The sequence below is a fragment of the Setaria viridis genome, chromosome 5 (assembly GCF_005286985.2).
Source record: "Setaria viridis chromosome 5, Setaria_viridis_v4.0, whole genome shotgun sequence".
NCBI classification, from domain to species: Eukaryota; Viridiplantae; Streptophyta; class Magnoliopsida; order Poales; family Poaceae; genus Setaria; species Setaria viridis.
The window spans coordinates 41,941,862-41,962,234 of NC_048267.2; the positions used below are offsets into that span (position 1 = coordinate 41,941,862).

The 20,373-nt window shown below is 52.3% G+C and overlaps 1 protein-coding gene across 1 annotated transcript; it reads left to right on the plus strand.

Annotated features, from left to right (window-relative positions):
- The first annotated feature begins 11,719 nt into the window (after nt 1-11,719).
- Nucleotides 11,720-12,935, plus strand: LOC117855393 (myb-related protein 308). Its single transcript, XM_034737734.2, has 2 exons — nt 11,720-12,163; nt 12,260-12,935. Exons 1-2 carry the CDS (start codon nt 11,901-11,903, stop codon nt 12,813-12,815), a joined length of 819 nt encoding a protein of 272 aa, XP_034593625.1. The 5' UTR covers nt 11,720-11,900; the 3' UTR covers nt 12,816-12,935.
- The last annotated feature ends 7,438 nt before the right edge of the window (nt 12,936-20,373 follow it).

A 20,373-nucleotide genomic window follows, 5' to 3' on the forward strand; every position in this document is an offset into this window, starting at 1 on the left:
TCAATGCGTAGGGGCAGATTGGCCACTGTTCCGAGCCACTTGCTGATCTGAGCTGAGCTGAGCAGTCAGCAGGCCTCGCCGCGGACTTTGTGGCCCTCTCGACGCGATTGCTTTCGCTCCTTTTTTTTTGAGCTCGCGCACCGCTCTCCCGGCCCGGACGAATGGACGATCGACCTCAGCACGCTCGCTCTCCTTCCAGTCGTTTTCCGCTGCAGCTAGCTACCACCACGGCTGCCTGCACTGTTAAGTCCACTGGGTTAAAAAAAATCTTCAATGCACGCGCGGATCCGCGCAAAGATTTCCAGTTCCTAGCGGTAGATAGATGGAGTTGGTTGTTAGCCCGTGGTTGACACAATGACACTCTTACTCATCCCGGCCGGGTTAATTTAGCCCGGACGCCTTCTGGAATCTGGAAGTATATCAAAACAGAAACACGGAAGGGTTTATTAGCTACCTTTTTGTCGCGATCGGTCCCAACGAGACCAGCGACGCCGTGCCAGAACTCATTAGGGCAGGGCGGTTGGAGTTGGCCGCTAAACGGTAATCACTGGTGGTAGCTTAGTAGAGTAGCTCCCTCTCCTACCGTCGAGCCGCACTGTATCTCAGGTCGCCGTCAGCGTTGGTGTATCTCTCTCTCTATCTCACACCGGGCGGCGTTTTCATCATGCCGCCCAGGGGCGTTGAGCGAGCGCGCGGAGCTGTAATGGCGAAGCCAACGGAACTGTTGCCGCCTTGCCGGGCATTTAACTCGCTGAAAACGCCGTGGAATAGCCTTTTCGACCCATGGTTCTAGCCTCTTTTTTTTCAAACGGCGTGCGGCCAGAGTGTCGTCGCTGTCCCGCCCGCTGCCCACCCGCGCTCTCTTTTTCGAACGAATAAGCACGAGATCTCGTGCCTATTTCATTGATAGAGAAGGTTTGTATATCCAGCTAGCCGGAAAGAGGGTACCGTAACAAACACAATTACTCACGAAAAATGAAAAACGCTAAATCTTTTACCCCCGCTACTACCCATGCTTCGACTACTACCTTGATTTTTGCAAAAAGTGCAAGAGGTAACATTTCCTCTTAATTGAAGATCCGTCTGTTCCTTTCCTTCTAGACTTCCCACATGATAAGCAGGACAATGAAGCACGTTCCATTCCTGGGAGCTTGTGTTTTAGTAGTCATGGTTATCTATCAGCCTAGGACGTTGTCGCTTGGGCGCTAGGCTAAGGGATGCGAGTTTGGTTATGCTGTCCAATCCACCACCAGGCCCCGAATCCTTTTGGTCAATCTGCATGCCCCAATGAGGTGATATGCCATCTCCATTTCACGTCTGCATAGGGTGCATGAAGGGAAATGTGCATCTCCTGCGCGCTAGGCGGTCAGCCGTCCACACTCGGTTTTGTAGTATTAACCATGCAAAGAATTTGCATTTTGGTGGCGCCCAAGATCGCCAGAGTGCTTTGCTATGCGGTGCCTTTGTGGAGCTAAGGAACTGTGCTTTATACGCCGAAGCCGGAGAGTACTTGCCGCTCGTAGTAAGTTTCCATCGCATTATATCTTCCTACTGTGGTTCCGGCCGCACCGTTGATATTAGCCGCCATAGTGTCATGAATTCCTGTAGATGCCATGCCGTCATGCCATCTCGTATGTTAATATCCGTGATCTAAGTATTTCCCTGCAAGGCCTCCACGACGCTTCTTTTTTTTCCCTTCTGGATATGGCGAAGATGTTTGGCGCAATATCCCTCAGTCTACAGCCTTGCAGCCAACTTGATCGCCAGAAGCTAGTCTTGTGACCGTTCCCCATCGTGATCGTCGTGCAGGCCGCGAATAAAAGTCTGTCGTTGTCAATGCACGGCGTTTCCATTCCAACCCACACTTTCTGCGGCGATTCCCATTCATGCCATAGCCACCGTAGTCTGAGCGCCCTTTCGAACTTGTGAAGATTTAGTACCCCTAATCCTCCGCTTTGTTTTAGCAGGCAGGTTCTGATCCAGTTTACCTTGCATTTTTCTTTGGTCAATTCTGTGTCGCCTGCCCACAGGAATCTTTTCCTTACTTTGTCTATGCCTTCGATTACTTCTTGCGGGACCTTAAGGACCATCATCAGGTACAACGGTTTTGCTGTCAAAACCGCTTTGGTAAGGCAGGTGCGTCCCACTTGGTTGAGGTTGCGTCTGTTCCATCCTGAGAGTTTTCCTGTTGCTTTGTCAATTAAGGATTGGAAATCGATCTTCTTTAGTCTTCTTATCGTAAGGAGCAGGCCCAGGTATCTTATCAGGAATCCTATTCGAGTTATTGGTAGCCCTGATAGAATTTGATCCATGCTGATGCGGCCACAGTTGATAGGCGCGACGCTTGTTTTTTGTAGATTTGTCCTCAAACCAATGCGTTGTGTTTTCCATGTCTGTAGCTGTTGGTTTTATGAAGATCACTCCGTCGTCAGTGTACCTTGAGATTCGTGCGTGCGTGGCTTGCCACCCTAAATTGCTGAGTAGGCCCATGTCGGTCGCTTTGCATATTAGATGGTAAAGTGGGTCTATCGCTAGGATGAGGAGGAGGGGGGAGAGTGGGTCTCCTTGTCTTAGTCCACGACCGTGCATAATCGTATCTGGGGTGCCATTGAGTAGGATTTTTGAAAAGCAAGTCGTGAGCATCGCCGCAAGCCAGTCACGCCACCTAGATGGAAAGCCTGTGTGTTGTAGCAGTGATAGTAGGTAATCCCAGCGCACTGAGTCAAAAGCCTTTGAGATATCCAGTTTCATTAATAAGGCCGGTGTTCTATTTCTATAGAATCATCGAGCCATATTCCTAATGTAGAGGAAGTTGTCGTGAATACTTCTTCCTTTGATGAAGGCGCTTTGGCCCGACGAGATTAGTGCGTCCATAAATGGGGCTAGACGTAACCCAAGGATTTTGCTTATAATCTTGGCGATGGCATGTACCAAACTGATTGGCCTGTAGTCTTGGATTGTTTCGGCGCCCTCCTTCTTGGGGATTAATACTAATTTAGCCGTGTTGACGAGGTTCAAGTCCCTGCAACGGATGTTGTGGAAGGAGTTGACTGCTGCTATGACATCCCCTTTGATTATGTGCCAACACGATTTGAAGAAGAGACCGGTGAAGCCGTCTGGTCCTGGCGCTTTGCTCTTCAGGAGTTCAGCGATGCTGTGTAGTACTTCCTCTTCTGAGAAGGGGTTGTCTAGCGCTGGTAAATCAACCGTTGGGAAGTCTATGATCTCCCAATTTAGGTCTTTGGGGCGTTGCTTAGGTGGTTGCATCATGTTGTTGAAGTGATCTTGGATCACCATCTTTTTATCTTCGTGTGTTAGTGCCCAGCCCTATTCCTTCTTTAGCCTCTGGATAAAATTTTTCCTTCTTCTGTCATTTACTTTTAGATGGAAGAACTTTGTGTTTGCATCACCCTCGCGTAGGTAAGTGATTCTGGAGCACTGTTTTTTCCTTGCCTTTTCTATGGCCGCCCATCCTAATAGTCTCCTCTTTAACTTATGGTGCACGGAGTATTCTGCGTCATATAGTTGTCTCGTCTCTTCAGCCATGTCAAGGCATAGGACAACTTCTTGGGCCATATGCAGCTTAAGTTTGGCGTCTGAGATGAGTGACCTGCTCCATGTGCGTGAGCAGTGGCATGCAGTTTGTGCCCTAGTCTGTGGAAAGGTTCTTGTAACATCCGCAAAAATCACAAACTTAAATCACCCGTTAAAAATAGCTTTCAAAACCTTGCGACCGTTGAGCTCCCAAAAATCCCAAAACCTTCCCGGCGATTTCGCCGTCTCGGCGCCCAAAGCCGACAGCCATCATTTTACCCCTTCCAAAAAAATTTCCGCGTGCCGGTCGACAAACCATCGCGCGTGCTCCGACCACGTGCCGCAATCCCCGCTGGCTCTCCCTTTTATTTTTCTCTTTTCCCCGATTTATTTTTCCCTTTTTCCCTTTCTTTCTCTCTCTTTCTCGTTTTCTTCCTTGTTTTCTTCCTTCTTCCTTTTTCTCTTCCCTCCTCCTTTCTTCTTCCTGGCGTTCAGCGCCACTACTTCCTGGCGCCTAGCACCATTACTCCTCTGGCGCCCGACCCCCAGGTGCCCGGCCTCCTCCTGGCACCGGCCCTTGGCCCCGCCTGCCCCTTCCCCCTTTGCCGCGCCTGCGCCCGCTCTCCCCGGCACCAGCCCGCAGCGCGTCCGCCGTGCCGCCCGCGGCCGCCCCTCCCTCTGGCGCGCCCCCGGCCCCCTTCCTGCGCGCGCCCGGCGCCAACGCCGGTGCCGCTTGCCGCGCCGGCCCCTACCGGCCGCCGCCCGGAGCTCGCCGGCCCCCGCGAACAGCGGCTCGTCGCCTCCTGTCCCACCGCCGCCTACTTACCCATTGCCGGCCGTCCGCTTCCCCATCCTCAAAACTCCAAGGTAAGTAGTAAAACGGAGCCCCCACGGTCTCCTCTACCCTTTCCTGCCACCTCCCCTCGCCGCCAACGAGCCTAGGCCGCCGCCCTAGGTCGGCCGCCCCTTCCCCCAACTCCTCTGTCTCGGTACAGGGAGAAAGGAAGAAGAAGCCCCCAAATTCCGATCTAACCCCCACTTTTCTCTATTTCGCGAAATAACCCTTCCACCACTCTCAAGGACTTCTCACAGATTAGCCCCTCCACCTCCAGAAATATTTACAAATAAGTCCTTGGTTTATCGCAGATCAGTCCTAAATCTCCTTTTAAGCCCCTAATACATGTTTAACTCATCATTTCATGCGCCAAACTTCCTCCAATTAATCCCAAATTCAACCATGTCATCCCCCAGTATATTTCCGCAGATCCATATCCAAATTTCCCATAAATACTCATTCTACCTATTTTTCGTTCGCGTTCTCTGTTCAGAGCTCAATGGGTAAAATCTTATTTTCTTTTTATTTATTGTGTGCTCGTTTGTGTGTGCCGTAGATCGCGGAGTACCCAAGGAGGAGCATGAGGAGGAGTTTGACCGCGAGCACGAGCCCGAGGACCAGCAACGCGAGCCGGAACTCCCGGAAGGCTTTGAGGACGGCAAGTCCAATCTCACCCTTTGATGCATATTTATTCCTAGTTTTTCAAACACAACCTATTGGCCTATTTTATAAAAAGTGCATATTGTTTTATTGCAAGACATGGTTGGATAGCCACCCTTGATTGTTATGAACATTCCTTGATTGATCTATAATTATCTCTAAATATGACTTGCTCTATTTAGATGATAATTACTGCTAGAAAGCTTAGGACCTTGTTATTCAAATTCAATCATGACTACAATGGTTTATTTAGAAAATAAATGTGTGAGTGTTTTCAACTGAGAAAAAATAGGTTTTCGGGTATAAAGGCAAGAAATGCTTAGATGAGGTGGATGGGTGTTTCTGGTGTGAAATACCAAATTGTGGGCTCGTACCTTAGTGGTTGAGCAAGGTTAGGAGATATCCATCTTGTCATGGTAAAGGACCAAGTTGATGTTTCATCTTGCTTAATTCAACCATCGTGCAACCACTTGACCGTTGTATGGCCAACGACCTAGCATAAATCCCACTAGCTAAACTGTTAGTCTTAGGGTGAGCTGGTGAGCAACGGGAGCCCATGGAAAAGGGATAAGATCTTTGTGACTTAAGTCCTGGTTAAGACCTCGATGGTAGGTCGTTAACCCCTTGGTTGCTTTCGTGTGGACTAGTCAGTCTTAGCTAAGGTGGGTAATGGCTTTGTTAGGATGCGCACCGGCACTAAGGTGATCGTGTTGCGGTACCCTACTTGTGGGAAAAGTGTACAACCTCTGCAGAGTTAAAACCTATCCGGGTATCCGTGTCCACGGCATTGGACGAGTTATGGCTTGGTCACATAACTAGCACTTGGAGATGAATGGTTTTGATGGCGTGTGTTGGATTTTGGAAGTGTCTGGTAGTTGTGCCGTGGGCTATGGCGGACGGGGAGTCCGATAGCGATAAAATTTGGATCCTTTGTGTAGGATCAACCCCACTTATTGTTCGGTTACTAAAGGAAAAGCTAAAACTCTTTTAAAATAAACGCTTGCATGTGTTGAAAAATCTAGCTTTATTGCAAATGAACCTTAGCCTTATCCTTGCTAATATCTGTGCATAATCGTGATTGTATCCCCCTCCGTGGATGGGGTTGGACTTGTTGAGTACTTTTGTACTCACCCTTGCCTCATTGCTACAGAGGAAGACCCGGACTTCGTCGCTAAGGACTTCGAGTAGGAGGTTGTGTCCGCACCCAATGCTACCTATGGTATTGGCCTTCACAAGATGCTTTTGCTGCCGTGTAGTCCCTAGTGCTGTCTTTTGGCAGTCGCTTGGCTAGCCGCTGTTATTTATTTGCTTCTTATCGCAGCGTGGCTTTCGCACACACTCCCTCAGGAGTTATACGGTATTTGAACTATCTGTTGAATAAATGTGTTATCAGCCTCCTGGGACTGATATTTGCATCACATTTAGTCTTCGCTGAGGTGTGGACGCTTCAGTTCCATGTGGCTCGTCCACTTTGACCACTCCCGTGTGACTACATCGTGGAAACCTGGAAGGCGTGTCCAGAAGTTTTTGAATTTGAAAGGCGTTGGGCGTCGAGGTCCAGATTGCTGCGCTAATAGTAGCAGACAGTGGTCTGAGTGTGAAGAGGAGAGCGCGTGCAGTACATGGTCGTTGAAGTATAAATCCCAACTTTCGGTGCAGAACACCATGTCCAGATGTATTAATGTCGGCTAGCGTCTAGCGTTACTCCAGGTGAATTTTCTATTCTGCAAGTGCATTTCTTTTAGACCGCAGTAGTGTAGTGCTGATCGAAAACTCCTCATCAAACGGTGTGCCGTGTAGATGAGATTGAAATCCCCCAAGACAAGCCATCATGTATCGTCAGCCGGCTTTATAGCATGTCGGTGTCGTAGGAAGGCGGGTTTAGTATTTTGCCGTGATGGGCCATATACTGTCGTTAAGCGGAAGGATGATGCGCTGTGCTTGACCACCGTTGGGGCCGAGATGGAGAAGATACCAATGTGGACATCCTCTATGTCGATTACAATGTCATCCCAGAGAATGAGGATCCCTCCCTTTATGCCTATCACCGGTTTGCGGACAAAATTATTCAGGCGGTGTCCCGCTAGGAAGGTAGCTAGAGTTGCATCTATATTTTTTAGCTTCGTTTCCTGTAGGCAAGCTATGTGACACGTTGTTGTCGCTAGTGTTTCGCGCACTGTCAAGCATCTAGCATGGGCGTTTAGATCTCACACATTCCAGCACATAATTTCGAAGTTACCTATCATCTGGATTCATTTTAGTCGCTGACGGTGTTACCACATGCAGGTGGTCTATAAAGGTAGGCTACTGTAGTCGTAGGCGTGTGTCGCATGCAGTTCTTGCCATAAAGGTTCTAGACGGTTTGACGCGCGGTTCTCCCGAAGGTCATGCCCAACAAGGCACGGTTTACAGTTCACATGTTTTGCCCGAAGGTCGATGCCAGCAGGGCTAGTGAGTCATCCTCCCCGAAGGTCGCAGCCAGCAGGGTGAGGAAGTGGCGAAACAGTGCAGTTTTGTCGCTAAACAGGAGATACAACACGTGCAGGTGATGCGCAGAGGTAGCTTGCGTAGTGGGTATCATAGTGTTCTGCTCCTGCTGCAGGTCGTCCACGACATCGCCCACCGTGCGTAGTACTACGTCATTCATCTGTTCCGCCGCAGCATCATCAAGTTTGAAGAAAGCAGTCATGGCGCATATAATGAACTCCAAAAGGGCTCCCTGGAACATGCTGATGAAGTCTTGCAGGACGCGCTCGATGGGAGCAAACTCATCATCGCCGGTGCCAAGCTTCCTCCATAAGTTTCTCTGCGCTTGTTCGATGGCCATCATCGCCGGTTTCCTCGCCAGGCGAGCGCTTCGACGAACCTCGTTCATGTCAAAAGTACGGCGCTGCTTCGCACGTCAAGCTGGTTGTAGTTGCAGCGCTGGTGGTTTTGTGTTGCTGAAGAGGTCGTGGACGGAAGGTGCTGGTATGGAGTCACCTTGTGGCGGAGCCGGCACGCTGTCTGGAGGCGACGCGAGTGCCTCCTCTGGCGCGGCAACATCGACGTTGCCTGGAGCAGGAGCGCGCTCCGCAGGAGAACTGCGCCAGCTGACAGGCCTAGTTGTCACGGTGCGCATTTGCCCTGTTGGACCGTTGTGGCCTAGGAAGTGGTGGCCCACTGCCACTTGCGCTCGCGACACACTGCATCCTGGCCTCGATGGCCATGGAGCTTGACATTTCTTTCGCGCCCTCTTCCCGGGTGTTCGTAGCCGTCATCGTTGTGGTGCGGCCAGCGGGAGGGCATGTCATCACATGAGCCCTTGCCACCCCCCCGGTTGGCATCGCGATGTCGCCGGTCGTCGTCCTCGCGCTTGCCGCTCCTGTCATGTTCGTCGTGGCTGCCCTCCCGTGGCTCCTATTCCCGCGGTGGCCAGGGAAGCCTTGTGGGGAACTTTGCGTGTGCGTCCGAGGGAGCGTCGCCCGGCACCCCATAGCGCCCGGCGTAGCCCCAGCACGCAGAGTTGAAGTTGGAGGGGTTGTTCACGGCATCGTCAAGGTCGCAAGCCGCCGCGGTGTGGTCCTCCAGCACGCCCAAGTGCAGGACGACCTCATAGCGCACCCCCTGTTGCCAGCGGTCCAGCTGCGATGTGGAGACGGCGATCGATGAAGACTTGTCGGAAGGTTGGTGAGTGAAAATGAGTGACACTCACTTGGGAATTTCACTTGGGTTCACTGTCCAAGCCCATAGATCGGTGTGCCTGGTGTCGGTGGGCTGGACAAGTTCAGAGTTGATAATTTGGAGGGCGCAGCACGTGCCGATGATGCGCTCGACGATGTCCAGTGTGCACACGTGTATCGGAATGCCGTCAATGTGGAGACACACCCAGAAGAAGATGCGCAAGCCGAGCGCGTGGCTTAGGCTGCGCCATGGATGCAAGCATATGTCGATGCCGCGGCCTTGGAAGCGTCCACTGTTGCGTGCTGCAGCACAGTGCGCACTGTCAATGAAGCAGATGAGGAACGGCTCCGTCTGATGCATGGTGACAATGACTTCACCCCTCTGGAGGCGCAGCATGTCCAGAAGGAGATCTTTAATGTCTTTGGCACCAGCGCCGCGTGAGAGCCCATGGGACCAAAGTCGTCTTCTCCCATTCCCTGGCATCTCGCTCAAGGTCAAAGGAGTTAGGGATGATGATGGTCTCCTTGTCAGGGCGGGTGTTTGGGTCGCCAATCGCCATCCGCGATGGTGGAAGGGGCAGCTTCAGAGGTGGCGAAGGTGGCGGTGGTGGCGGACAGGGACGTGTAGTGGCTGGTGTAGTTGGTGGACGAGGATGGGAGGAGGTTAGGGATGGATGGCTTGGGTGGTGCGGCGGCGGCGGTGGTAGTGGAGAGTGCTTTGGCGGTGCTTGGGGATGAGCTGTGGCAGGTGGTGGGCGGGGATGAGGTTTGGGTGGCCGGTGACGAGGTTGAGCAAGATGGTAAGGACGCTGGTTTCTGCAGAAGAGTGCCCGGTGCCTCAAGCGACGGCAGAGGAAGTAGTGTACAGGGTCTCTGTAGCTGGCCGCGCAGTGGTCTTTGGTGAGACAGGTGAAACACCATCCGACAGTGATGCAATTGAAGGCGTCAAGCGCAATGGTTGTTGCGTGCTTTGACTCCTCATCGCGCTGCCGGTCGCTTCAGGCTGGGTGGGTTGGGGCGGCGTGATGTGCTTTGAATGCTTCCTGCGCCTTGTAGTTGTCATCCATTCCTGGACGGAGGCGTGGTAGCTTGGCTGGAGGGCCTGATGGGGAGCACTGGCGCGCCCATGACTCCTTCTCCCTGAAGTCAGTGCGTCGTGGCCTTGTCAACTCACCGGCTTGAATGCGGCGTCCTTGAGGGCGAGAGGTGTGCTGCCTCTTCGGCCGTTGAGAGTATTGACTCCCCCTAGCTTTACTACCTCCGCATAGGACCTCCATCGATTCGCCGTGAAAAGGGGGCGGATCCTGCCTCGCTGGTGCTGGATCCTGCGCACATACCTTCAAATCCATCGCCGGTGCCTGCGGATCCGGCGTTTCTGACACGGAATCGTCCTCATCGAGGCGGGGTTGCCCATGGCGTGGCGGCCGGGGGGGGGGGGGGGGGGCTCGCGGAAGAACTGCTCCCAGAACGATTTTGGGCTATGTGTGGCTGATTCAGTGTAGGGGAGTGGCGCTAGTTCGAAGGGAGGCAGCAGCGGAGGGTGCGCGGTGGTGGGGTTTGCTGGTGGCTTGGTGGCAGCGGCGGCGGTGGAGGACGGGGGTCGGGGTTGGGACGCATGGCGGACCTTCAGCTGCTCCTTGTAAGCCTTCTTCCCCGCGTGCTCTCGTAACGCCGACAGGTGAAAACGACTCGGGGGATCTCACACAGGGCAGTTCCAATGGAATATTGATGATAGTTTCTATGTCTATTAATTACCTTGAAAACTTAGCTTTTTGCTCATGTGACAATGAAGTTAATGTAGAGAGAGAACACACAACTAAGAAATGGTTTCCTTCTCAGAAAATTAAGTCTTCACGGGAATCAACGCACCAAGAAACTAGAGAAATGACATTGGGGAGAAACCATCGATTTCCAACGGCCTCATCTGGATCCAGTGCGCCTGGAACAGGAAGTCCATCAGGCACCGGGCCTCCTTTACGTGCATAGAGGATCTGATACTAGAAGGGAGAATGATTGGTTGGATTTTCATTTAAACTTTAGATAAAAAAATTGGATTGTAAAAGATAATTTCTTGATACAATATCTAGAATATGAAAACTACTAGTGATTTCTCCCGTGAGGGCATCTCCCGTTAGGAATGCCCTCAGAGTCCGTGCACGGATAACCTCTCCGCCCAGCGTAGCGTCGGCTTATCCCATCCATAGCGTACGTGCCTGAGATCGAACGAACGGCGGATCCCGCGGGCCCAGCCGGGCAGCCAATCGTGTCCACCCGAGCCGAGCACGAGCAGTTCCCAACGGAAAGGGGGAACCGGGGCATGTTCGTTTTGACCCGGGGGCACGTTGGGGCCCGGCATACGATAGTTTACGCGATCCGCACCCACCAACGTTACCAAACTCCGCAACCTACACGGGCTAACTGGCGCGGCGAACTACCTAATCAGGGCTAGATTATTGGCTCGGGATGGATGGAGTGGATTAGAGAACGCCGGGGGCTAGCCACACATGACGGAGCGCTAGGAGAGGAGCACAGCGGGCACAGCTCATGGGGTAGCTAGCCAATCGGTGGCGGTTGCTCCACCAGAATTTGGAAACAAGTACCAAACGGATTCCCCTCCTCATCTCCTCGGCCTTTTTCTAATCATGGACTGGCCCAACGGAATTATGGCTTTCCGGTGCTGCTGTGCTGGGTTAGCTAACCCCCAGGAGGAAAAAAAATTGTGTCGACTTCTACTTCTATTGGCGCTAGCTACGACAGTTTGCGTAACTAGCAAACTACTCCACCGAGAATGCCTAGCACATCTGAACTTGGGTGAAATCTGGAGCGCCCCCTGATTTTGGAGTAAATTTTTCGCTTCAAATATTAACCGCCAGTCGGCCGATCATGCTAGTATGAGACTAGCACCCGCGCGGGCGCGGTCAAATGCCGCGCATCTTGTAGGGTCCAGTCAATGGAGGGAGAAATCGGGAAATAAAAAAGAATAAAATCCACGCCCCCTCTCTTACTCGCACGCACCGCCTGGCTCCCATATATACGGCGCGCTCCGTTGCCTCCTCGATCTTCCCTTTCATAACCAAGCTAGCGCTCAGAGACTCGAGGGGCAAACTCGACTCGAGCTCAGAGCAGAGGCGTCCGGCAAGAAACACCTGCGGCGGCGCGGGCAAGAACCCAAGAAGGCCAGGAAGGAGAAGAGAAGAGCAGAGGAAGGCATGGGGAGGTCTCCGTGCTGCGAGAAGGCGCACACGAACAAGGGCGCGTGGACAAAGGAGGAGGACCAGCGCCTGATCGCCTACATCAAGGCGCACGGCGAGGGGTGCTGGCGCTCGCTGCCCAAGGCCGCCGGCCTCCTCCGCTGCGGCAAGAGCTGCAGGCTGCGCTGGATGAACTACCTCCGCCCGGACCTCAAGCGCGGCAACTTCACCGACGAAGACGACGAGCTCATCATCAAGCTCCACGCCCTGCTCGGCAACAAGTAAGCGACCTCTTCCTCTCCACTCCGCCGCTTCGCTCTCGCTCTCGCTCTCTTTCTTTCCGACGGGCGGGTGACTGATCGGGCTCGATCGCGCAGGTGGTCGCTGATCGCGGGGCAGCTGCCCGGCCGGACGGACAACGAGATCAAGAACTACTGGAACACGCACATCAAGCGCAAGCTCCTCAGCCGCGGCATCGACCCGCAGACGCACCGCCCGCTCAGCGGCGGGAGCGCCGCTGCCGCGGCCAGCGGGCTCACCACGTCCAGCACCGCCGGCTTCCCGTCCCCGCCGCCGGCGCCCAGGCCGGCGCGCCCGGCCATCACCATCCCGCCCAATGCGATGTTCGCGAGGCCCGCGCCGTCGGAGGACGGCCACAGCAGCAGCGGCGGGAGCTCGGACGCGCCGCGCTGCCCCGACCTGAACCTCGACCTCGACCTGTCCGTCGGCCCGCCGTGCTCGCCGCCCAAGACGCCGGCCGCCGCCGCGACGACGCCCACCTCGCAGCAGCAGCAGCAGCAGCAGCAGCAACGGGCGACCATCTGCCTGTGCTACCACCTCGGCGTCCGCGGCGGGGAGGCCTGCAGCTGCAAGACCGCGTCGCCGGCGGGGTTCCGGTTTCTCAGGCCGCTAGAGGAGGGCCAGTACATATAGGAGGCGTCGTAAAATCACAACAGTAGTCAGGCAGAGGCACACCCAAGAAAAACCTGTAAAAACAACATGAAAAAAGAGAGTTTCTAATGGAGATGACTGATGTGGATGATGAGAGTATCATTTCGCATGTTTCCCTTTTCTTCAGAACCGGATGATTTCCCCCTTTCCATTTCTTGGTTTTGTGTAGGGGCAATGGTTTGGAGCATCTTGTGATTTGCGCATCCGATTCGGCGTATGCTTTGCCATTTGTGCCATGCGGGGATATACCAGTTCGAGAATACATCATCATCATGTGGTGTGCTGTTGGTAGGTACACAAAAATTTATGTGGGTGCTCCAAGGAAATAAGAAGAAGAATACTACAAAGATAACATGGTGTGGCAAGTTAGGCACCGAAGAATTTTTGGAGAAACTGACATGGCCTTAGTTTTGCCGGAAAGCTTTCTTTGTTGTTTAACCGTGAGAGTGACTTGAATGAAATTGTGAATGTGGCGTTGTAGTGGTAGTTAGCCAACCAACCTAGGTAGGTCGACAGGTAAAAGGACAAGGGGAAAAGTATAAGTAGTAAAACACACAGGATAAACGAGCCGACTGCCTGCTGGATTCGAAGTAATCCTCCGAATTTCCTGCGGAATTAACTTCTGCGAATAGATTCCTTCTCTTTGACTTTTCTGTTTCACATTGTCAGGGACTCAGGGGCAGTGAACTTGGTGGGGTGGAAGTTGATGGTTTTGTGTCATACGTCACTGAGGTTTTGTTCTTATTGAAGCTGCATTCACACGGATAGCGAGATGAACTAAGAATGTAAAACGCAACTGTAAATTGTTCGGAGCTGTTGGCTATACTCCAGTTCCTGGGATGGATCATGAATGGCATGAAACACATTTCATTTTCCAGTGAAAAAGGAGATGAACCATCGGGACCTTCTTTTACTTTTGAGGTTTCTCCACCACCACCTGTCAGTCAGCCTGTAAACTGAGTTCTTATCCTTGTGTCAAAACACAAACGGGAGTTTCTTGCGGGTAAGTCCGACGTGGACGTGGATAAATTTTGCTGACCCAATAATCTCCGTTTACTCTACGCCTTGCGGCGATGTGATTTTCAAACCCCTTGACATTGTTGGTTCGTATCACGTACTGCGTGTTGTGCTGGTTTTCGTGTACTACGTACTGTACCTGATGAATTTCCAGACGGAGTTCTGCTTCCATCTCTTTTCTCTTCATCTGAGGCAGCTGGGAAGGAAGGTTGGTTAACGGGTCCCCATCCGAAAAAATTCCATGGGCATGTGCGAGGTCAACAATTGCTTCATCTGCCATCATGTTTGGAACAGGAATATTTGAAGTCGGACACCAGTTTCATTGCCCATTTGCCCCCCGGGATCACATGAGGTCAGGAGATAAATTATGACTCTTCCGCCTACCGCACGTACGCCGTTGATCTCGTGATTTGACCAGCCAGCTCTGCCATGTCGTGTCGTTAATGCTACTAATTGCTTCGCTAGCTAGACTTCCTTCCTACCAAGTACCAGCTCGTTGCATGGTGATGACGGAGCTCACCCAAATGATTTGCCAAACTAATGTAACGTGTTCCTGAAAGCTGCAATGTGAACTCTCCGGGTGGAATGTACCACGACCTTTCTTTTCTAACCTGCGTTTCATGTAATCTAGTCGCCGGGCGTTTACATTCACGATTCAACTCAAAAGTTATAGTACGCAAGGATCTCTGAAACTTCATTTTGGTGGCGTGGAATTCCCTCTCTGAGCTCCCGTACCTTGCACACCATAGCATAGGTTGCTGGCCAGTGACCGGTTAATTGGGGACGCAACGGAACAAACCGTTCCTTTCCTTCCTCCGGCTACAGGGCTACAGGTTCTCCGTTCCCGTGCATTTTCCACGCCGATCCCCGTGCGCGAGATACTTGTGGCAGCGACAGATTCCGTTACCTGTTACTTCCCGGACAAGTACCCCTACCAAACCGCTTTTGTTTCCCTCGCCCGACGGCCTGCTCATCAGTCATCACCGCCACGACGCACGAAGCCCACGCTTCCCGAGTTCCCGCCCACCCGTGTCCGGACACCTCGGTTGCTTGCGCTGCGCGGCGGCCTCCCCTCGCGGCCACCACAAGCTCTCGGCACGGCAGCAAGTTGGCGGAGGCTTTCCCCGCCCGCTTGCCCACCGCCATGCCGTCACCGCGTGTCGCGAGACGGGCGCCCGTGTGGACACGGCAGTGCCGGCCAAAATCGTGACGGGAGCAAGCGGGCGGCGTCGCGCTCCAGCCCCCGAGACCATGATCGCGCGCGCTCTATCTCTATGCCGCGCTGGTGGGTCGTGACTCGTGACGACGCCCGGTGGATTGGTCCGTCTACCTACCAGGGACTGCCGCCATGTTCCCACCACGCAGATCTCCGAATGAATCTGAACTTGCACAGACCGTGCCGGCGTGAGGGGTTCATCAACATGCTGCAGCCTGCTGGGCCTGTACTACTTGAGCATTACGGCTGCAGCAGTGTCGCACACGCACCGCGGCCTGTTGCATCCTTTTCGAGCACTTTTCTCCCGTGAAGGCGTGAAGGGGTGCACCATCGCGGAATCCCTATCCTGCAAGTATGCAAAACCGAGTAAAAAAAGCGACACCATTGCATAGGGAGGGTATCGATATCATATCAAGTAGGCGCGGCCCCCACACGGGCGGGTCCGAGGTGAGCTTTTGGGCTGCGTGGCCCGGCGAACCCCCACAAAAAATCGTTCAATCAGGGTGGGGACCAAAGGAGGCCGGAGCCCGTCCGGGAGGTTTGGATGAGGACAAGCGGCCAAGCGGGTCTCAAGCGAGTGGAGAGCATCTGCGGGGAGAGGACGGAAGCGAGCAAGTGCCGCGCGGAGAACAACGTGCGATGCCGTGGTAGTTGCTGGTTGGTGGGCGGATGACATCACCGACGACCGCCCGCACCGTCACCGGAGCCAGCTCCTTTCGCCGGCCGGGGAACTTTTGGGGCGCCCGCCGGCGGGATTTCCGGGTCGTGCTCGTGCTTGCGTCGTCCGATCGTCCTAGATTCCACCCCGACGCCGCGGCGCTGTAACTGGAGAACGACCACAAGTCAGACACGAGACATGATTCTTGGATGAAGGAACCTAAGTTAAAAGATGGCAAACGAAACCGGACATTCAAGCTAATCCTTTGAGAGAGAGAAAAAACTAATCCTAATTTTGCACAGCTCTTTGGCGTGGATTAGGCGTTGATGTCATCGTTGCAACTGTGGCGATACTAACTGACAACATCAGGGAAACTAACACGAGATCCAGATGATTGGCTTAGCCAACCTGTTCCGGTTTAGGCGTACGGTTGCTGGTTCGGCCATGAAAGCTGGCCCGAATGATGTTGCTGCCGGACCGGTGCCGCAACGGCGAGGTAGCCATCGTGGCCTCCGAAAGGCAGCTGTCCGATCTCTGCAGCGTTGCGTCCCTGATGGAACGATCTCAACCGTGCCAGCAGTGTTTGCAGCGCAGGCAAGCATCTAGCCATACTAGCTAGAAGGCACCTGTTGATGGACACAGATGGCGCGTTTTCGAAACAGTCGCTTCGTTCCATGCTGACGGAGTTAACAATCGTATCAGCGGTTAAAAAAATATGTACACGCTCACGTCCAATGTTTCTGATTCAGGGACTACTATCTCTGTCGTGATCAATCATTCAGTGGAAAGGGGAAACGCAAGAGATCAGGAACTTAGGGGGTGTTCGATACACCCTCCTAAACTTTAGTACCTGTCACATTGAATGTTTGGATACTAATTAAAAGTATTTAAATATAGTCTAATTATAAAACTAATTGCACAGATGGAGTCTAATTCGCGAAACGAATCTATTAAGCCTAATTAGTTCATGATTTGACAATATGGTGCTACAGTAACCATTTGCTAATGACGGATTAATTAGGCTTAATAGATTCGTCTCGCGAATTAGTATAGGGGTTCTGCAGTTAGTTTTATATTAACTCATATTTAGTCCTCCTAATTAGCGTTCGAACATCCAATGTGACCCTCCTAAAATTTAATCCCGTAGCGGATGATGCTACTGCTTGAATTGAATTGTGAATCTCTGACTAAGTTTTCAAGTTGAGGCAGGTGGTTTGGATCGAATAAAATTAGAGCTAACACGTTATCGTTTAATAGCTCCAGTATGCTGATTGGCTCGGCCATAATTCAGCAGCAGGCCATAAGCCTGGGGTCATACCTACCATTTTGTCCAAACAGAGTACGAGCTGTGGCGGGCCATGATATAGCAGCAGCCTGTCCCTATAACTAGGTATTCCTCTGCGTCTACCCGTGGCCAGTGGGCATGTGACTTGGCAATGCCTCCTCTCTCTGTGGTGGTTGCATACAGCAGCAGACAGAATATTGGCCAACAGTTGAGGAATTTGGTGCTGCTACCATTTGGATGAATAGGGTAGGTCCTGCCTTTAGGGTTGTTTGGATGAGATACAAATTATAAAAATCCGGATAGTAGTTATAGATTATTAGAATATGGATTGTATATTATAAATAGTTAGGGCTGTTTGGATCCCTATATTATATGGTGGTTGGAGGATCGGTTGCATCTTTAATCAGATTATAGTGTAGATTATAGAACTTATAATCTCTAACCTATTTATTCTCATCTCCCAAACCGGCATTTGTAAATTATGCTACCAATTTTGGTTTCCTCGTAATGACTTCCATTCGGAACAAAGACAAAAGTAATAGAGAAATTAAATATTTTTAGAGGGGTAGACATCGCCCCACCCCATTTCAATGAACAAAACAATTTTTCATGGAAAATTAAATATTGATGTTACACTACACTCTTTGCGTTATACATATTCTCAGTTTTTACAATACATACTCTCTCCGTCCCAAAACAAGTGTTCGTTTAGAAAATTTTGGACACACTAGTAGTTGTGAGAAGTGATCATAATACCTCTAATTACTCATGTTAGCTAGGAAGTCTGCTTGATTTTCTGGATCCTGAATAACTACATGCGCATTGAAATCAGAGAAAAAGCAGCAATCGATCATTTCATTGGTTAGGCCAGTCTCAGTGCACAGTTTCATGGTACAGTTACCAAGGTTGAGAATTTGGTAATTGTGCCTGCTGGGTTTCATGGTTATGGAAACTCCTCACATATGATGAAACTCCATCTTCTCTCTCCTCATAATGACCTTGTCACATTAGGAACATTTTATTTAATGGCCATGAAACTCTTGATGAAACCTCCACTGAGACTGGTCTTATATGCACTTCTCAATACACTTTTTTTTTGTTGATGTGAGTGTTGATTTAATTAGATGAATCTTACTACAAACTAAATGAACACTATCTGTGGAACAAAATTTCAAGACTAAACGAACACTTATTTTAGAATGGAGGGATTGCAATGTAACAATCCTCCCCCGGTCTGCCATCAATCTTCAATCTCATGCTAAACTGATCGGAATAATATAATTTTCTTAAGGGACGTTTGGATACCAGAGGCTAAACTTTAGCCCTGTCACATCGGATGTTCGGATGCTAATTAGGAGGACTAATTACAAAACTAATAGCAGAACCCCTAGGCTAAATCGCGAGATGAATCTATTAAGCCTAATTAATCCATCATTAGCGAATGGCTACTATAGCACCACATTGTCAAATCATGGACTAATTAGGCTTAATAGATTCATCTCGCGATTTAACCTAGAGGTTGTGGAATTAGTTTTATAATTAGCTTATATTTAATACTTCTAATTAGTGTCAAATATCCGATATGACATGGGTTAAAGTTTAGCTCATATCTCCCAAACACTCCTGTTGGGGGGAAATATTAACGACCTCCTAATACCGCTTAAAGCAACAGTCATGAAGGCCCAGGCCCACCTGCGGTAATTACGATTACCGCCGACCCAGTAGAGGCAGAGAACATCCCACTCCGTCTCGCCCGACCCGGGGTCGGACAATCCCGACCCCTCGATGGCGGGACTCCGCCTCGCCCGACCGCGGTCCCAGGGTCGGGAGCGTCCGACCCCTCGCCGCAAGCTCCGCCTCGCCCGACCCGGGGCCCCGGGGTCGGACAATCCCGACCCCTCGATGGCGGGACTCCGTCTCGCCCGACCGCGATCCCAGGGTCGGGAGCGCCCGACCCCGGGCGTAGGGGGTCGGACTCATCCCAACCCACAAGACAAGTGTCCACCTCGGGCGCAGACCGACGGACAAGGGCGCGGATCTTGTGGGCCCCCTCAGCGGTCTCGCCATAAATGCCCCGCGGCTCTGGCACGCAGAAAGGCGCCCGCGCCCCTCGACGTGACCCGCCACAAGTACCCGAGCGGAACACTGTAGCCACGACCGCACATGCTACAGTGGCCGCAGATCCCCCTGATTCGCAGCAGGGCACTCATGGCTTGCGCCGCCCGGAGCAGGGGGAAGTCGCGCCCGTCCTCGCGCCGCACGCATCCGGCGACAGGGACGCGACGTCCGCCTTCCGCGGGCCGTCAGCAGATGGCGGGATCCGCCGCCTCCCCCAACGGACACAGGTGCCACGACGAAACACCATCATCGCGCATGGCGGCGACAGCTGTCGAGGAGACCATCGACGGGACGCGACGGCGGCCGTCCTCCTCCGGCAGACGCGCTGGCAGGAGCCGAAGGCCGGCGAGGGCGCCTGTGGCCTGGGGACTTGGGCCCTCTCCTTGTGTTGTTTTCTACCTAGCTTTGTTTATCTCTTTTACTTCTCCTGACAGCCGGTCTCACCTGTAACCTCGGTGGCCTCCTTGCTCTATAAAAGGAGAACCGGGGGCCTGAGATATGGGAGAGGCTTCCATGCTAACAGAGCACACTCACACCCACTTAGAGCACGAGCGCACTCTCAAGAGACCTGGGATCGGTTCCCTCTCTCGCACTACTATAACCCCTACTACAGAACCCCGCGTGGGTAACACGAGCAGCCTCGATACTGGACGTAGGGCCTCCTTTTGCCCGAACCAGTCTAACCCCGTGTCTCCCACGCTACCATCCGAAGCCTTACGCGCATAAAAGAAATTTACTAGTTTAGAGTCTTGATCCGCAAATGTTGATAACGACAACTCTCTTAATACTCCCTCCCTCCTTCCCTCACCCTCTCCCACATTTCGATACTCCAGCCAACTCGACGGCCCTGTTGTCAAGGCAGTCAATGAAGTAGAGCTCCAGTCAGCAAAGTGATCGGCTCGCATATCACTTTCCGCCTGGCGCATTTATCAGAGCTGTAAATTCCAACCTGCAGCAGGACAGCAGTGTGTTGACGAAGATACTTCCTCTGTGTCTGGAGGACGGAACGTACCAAATCCTCCTTGGAAGCTGCCTGCCTGCTTGCCTTGCTTCCGTCCTGCAAACCTCTGGAGAAGCAAAGCGTCTTGTCACGTCGCGGTCGGTTCGGTGAAAAACAGGCAATCAACGCAAGAAGATGTCACATGGCTGCAAAGACACCGATAAATTGGTCAAAGGCTAGCTACTTTTGAGTTTTGAAGGCTGGGGACGTCAGATGTGGGGAGACCGGCCGGGAGACTGTCTGATG